Below are 3,748 nucleotides of genomic sequence, written 5' to 3'. Positions count from 1 at the left end.
CCAGCTAATTTTTGTATTTTTAGTAGAGATGGAGTGTCACAATGTTGGTCAGGCTGCTCTCGAACTCCTGACCTCAGGTGATCCATCCGCCTCAGCCTCCCAAAGTACTGGGATTACAGGAATGAGCCACTGCACCCGGCTCAGAAAGATATTTAAACGATCAGCACCACCAGATTTAGGTAGCTGAGGCTGCTGGAAAGAGCACGGACCTTGAATTCAGAAGAATTAACTTCAAGTCTGCGGCTGTACCTATGTGACCCAAAGGGGCTGAAGACCTTAGAGCTGAAATGACTTCTGCAGCTCACACAGTGAGTGAATGGCAGGGCCACCTTAAAAGCTCAGTTCTCCACTCTCCTAGTCTCTTGTACAGACAGCACAGTGTGGAATCAGACTTCCTGGGTTCAAATACAGCTTCTCCTACTTACTAGCTGTGTCTTAGTTCCCTCTTCAGTAAAGTAGGGATAATAATAGTACCCGCTCACAGCATTATGGTTAGGATTTACGTATTAATGCAAAGAAATCAGGCCGTGCACAGTGGCTCACGTCTGTAATTTGTGCACTTTGGGAGGCCAAGGCAGGTGGATCGCCTGAGGTCAGGAGTTTGAGATCAGCCTGGCCAATGTGGTGAAACCCCATCTCTACTAAAAATACAACAATTAGCCAGGCATGGTGGCACACACCTGTAATCCCAGCTCCTCAGGAGGCTGAGGTAGAAGAATCACTTGAACCTGGGAGGTGGAGGTTGAACCAGTGAGCTGAGATCGTGCCACTGGACTCTAGCCTAGATGACAGAGTGAGACTCCACCTGTTAAAGAAAAAAGAAATCAGCACAACGTCTAACACAGAATAAGTGTTCGATTATAGCTGTTTTCACTATGATAATAGGCATAGTTCTCATAATCGACCACCCTGAATTATACAATTGGCAAAAAGTATTTGCCATGCCTGTAAAATGCTTCTGATTTAATCACAAGGCTCTAAGGAAAGGAGTGGGCACTGTCTTGAAAAGTCAGTAGGCTCTCTGCTTTGGTGACTAAAGGCCACTTCTCCTCTCAAATCATTCTTATGCCATTAGGACAGCTAGATCTAGGTTCATACAGGAGGGGTACACCTGGTACAGCCGTATCAGTAGCTTGTTATTCAGTTGTCTCATTAATTAATTTCCATTCATTGAATGCTTATTGGAAAAGCATCGTGATTTGTCAATCCATCAAACCTATAGTGAAGTCCCATTATGTGCTCAACACTTTCATAGGCAGTTATCAAACCATGAGTCCATTACATTATTAGCTATTCCAGTGACGTATATACAATCTTTTTTAAACTTTTAAATTATTATTTTCTTTTGAGACAGAGTCTTGGTCTGCCGTCCAGGCTGGAGTGCAGTGGCACAATCGCAGCTCACTGCAACTTCTGCCTCCCAGGTTCAAGCAATTCCCTGCCTCAGCCTCCTGAGTAGCTGAGACTACAGGCACGCACCACCATGACTGGCTAATTTTTGTATTTTTAATAGAGTTGGGGTTTCACCATGTTGGCCAGGCTGGTCTTGAACTCTTGACCTCGTGATCCACCTGCCTTGTCCTCCCAAAATGCTGTGATTACAGGCGTGAGCCACCACACCCACCCTAAATTATTTTTTAAAAAGAGACAGGGTCTCACTATGTTGTCCAGGTTGGTGTCAAACGCCTCACCTCAAGTGATACTTCCATCTCAGCCTCCCAAAGTCCTGGGATTACAGGTATGAGCCACCACATCCTCCCCCATTAAAACATTTGTATCCCTGGCACCGAGAACAGTTCAGGCACATAAAATTTTTTTTAATATAATGGAGACAGGAGCTTGCCAGCTTGCATAGGCTAGTCTCAAACTCCTGGCTTCAAGTGATCCTCTTGCCTCAGCCTCCCAAAGTGCTAGGATTATAGGCATGAGCCACCACACCTGGCTGCACATGAGAACTTCATAAATGTGTGTTGAATGAATACACAGACACCATGGGAAATTTTAGAGAATAAGAAATATAGTTCCTGCCCTTGATAAGCTAAAATTCTAGCTAGTGAGATAAAATTTGCACACATGTAAGAGAAAGAGAATATAAGACAGTGAACATATTAAGACATACGTAAGTTCTAGGTGACACAGACAACGAAGAGCTCAAGGTAAGAGTGGAGGACAGCAGGCAAGGATGCTAATATGGAAGGAGTGGGCTTAAAATAAAGAGTAGAATTTGGGATTGGGCACAGTGGCTCATGCCTGTAACCCCAGCACTTTCAGAGGCTGAGGTGGGTGGGTCAGGAGTTTGAGACCAGCCTGGCCAACATGGTGAAACCCCATCTCTACTAAAAATACAAAAATTAGCAGGGCGTTATGGTAGGCACCTGTAATCCCAGCTACTAGTGAGGCTGAGGCAGGAGAATTGCTTGAACCCAGGAAGTAGAGGCTGCAGTGAACAGAGATCCAGCCACTGCACTCCAGCTTGGGCAATAGAGCAAGACTTCATCTCAAAACAACAACAACAACAACAACAACAACAAAAATAGAATTTGGAATGGCTGAGAAGGAGAGAGAAGACATCTAACTGCAAGCTGAGCAAGAGTGACAGGCTGTGGTAGGAATCTAAACATGTTCAGGGACAGTGACTAAACTAACTTAATCAGAGGTTCAGTGCCCGTGTTTAAAAGAGAGAATACAGGCTGGACACAGTGGCTCACGCCTGTAATCTCAACACTTTAGGAGGCAAAGGCAGGCCAATCACTTGAGCCCAGGAGTTCAAAACCAGCCTGGGCAACACGGTGAAATCCTGTCTCTACAAAAACATTTAAAAATTAGCCAGGCATGGTGGTGCAGCTACTTGGAAGGCTGAGGTGGGAGGATTGATTGAGCCCAGGAGGCAGAGGCTACAGTGAGCTGAGATTGGGCAATATACTCCAGCCAGGATGACAGAGTAAGACCCTGTCTTAAAATAAATAAATAGCTCTTTCTGCCATCTTTCCGCACTGCCACAATGGTGCACATGAATGTCTTGGCTGATGCTCTCAAGAGCATCAACAAAGCTGAAAAGAAAGACAAACACCAGGTGCTTATTAGGCCATGCTCCAAAGTCATCATCCAGTTTCTCACTGTGATGATGAAGCATGGTTACATTGGCGAATTTGAAATCACTGATGATCACAGAGCTGAGAAAATTGTTGTGAACCTCACAGGCAGGCTAAACAAGCGTGGAGTGATCAGCCCCAGATTTGATGTGCAACTCAAAGACCTAGAAAAATGGCAGAATAATCTGCTTCCATCCCGCCAGTTTGGTTTCATTGTACTGACAACCTCAGCTGGCATCATGGACCATGACGAAACAAGACGAAAACACACAGGAGGGAAAATCCTGGGATTCTTTTTCTAGGGATGTAATACCTATATTTACAAATAAAATGCCTCATGGACTCTGAAAAATAAATAAATAAACAAGGGCCAGGTGCGGTAGCTCATGCCTGTAATTTCAACATTTTGGGAGGCCGAGGCAGGTGGATGACCCAAGGCCAGGAGTTCAAGATGATCCTGACCAATATGGTGAAACCCCATCTCTTCTAAAAATACAAAAATTAGCCAGGGATAGCGGCATGTGCCTGTAATCCCTGCTACCTGGGAGACTGAGACAGGAGAATTGCTTGAACCAAGGAGGCAGAGGTTGCAGTGAGCCAAAATTGTGCCACTGCACTCCAGCCTGGGTGACAGAATGAGACTCCATCTCAAAAAC

The 3,748-nt window shown here is 45.1% G+C and overlaps 1 protein-coding gene across 1 annotated transcript; it reads left to right on the top strand.

The window, feature by feature from the left end:
• Window positions 1-3,001: 3,001 nt before the first annotated feature.
• Window positions 3,002-3,435, top strand: LOC108284891 (40S ribosomal protein S15a-like). Its single transcript, XM_037728995.1, has one exon. The coding sequence runs from the start codon at window positions 3,002-3,004 to the stop codon at window positions 3,392-3,394; it is 393 nt and encodes a 130-aa protein (XP_037584923.1). The 3' UTR covers window positions 3,395-3,435.
• The last annotated feature ends 313 nt before the right edge of the window (window positions 3,436-3,748 follow it).

This window comes from Cebus imitator, unplaced genomic scaffold (genome assembly GCF_001604975.1).
Source record: "Cebus imitator isolate Cc_AM_T3 unplaced genomic scaffold, Cebus_imitator-1.0 Scaffold285, whole genome shotgun sequence".
Taxonomy (NCBI): domain Eukaryota; kingdom Metazoa; phylum Chordata; class Mammalia; order Primates; family Cebidae; genus Cebus; species Cebus imitator.
This window is presented reverse-complemented; position numbering and strand designations above follow the sequence as displayed.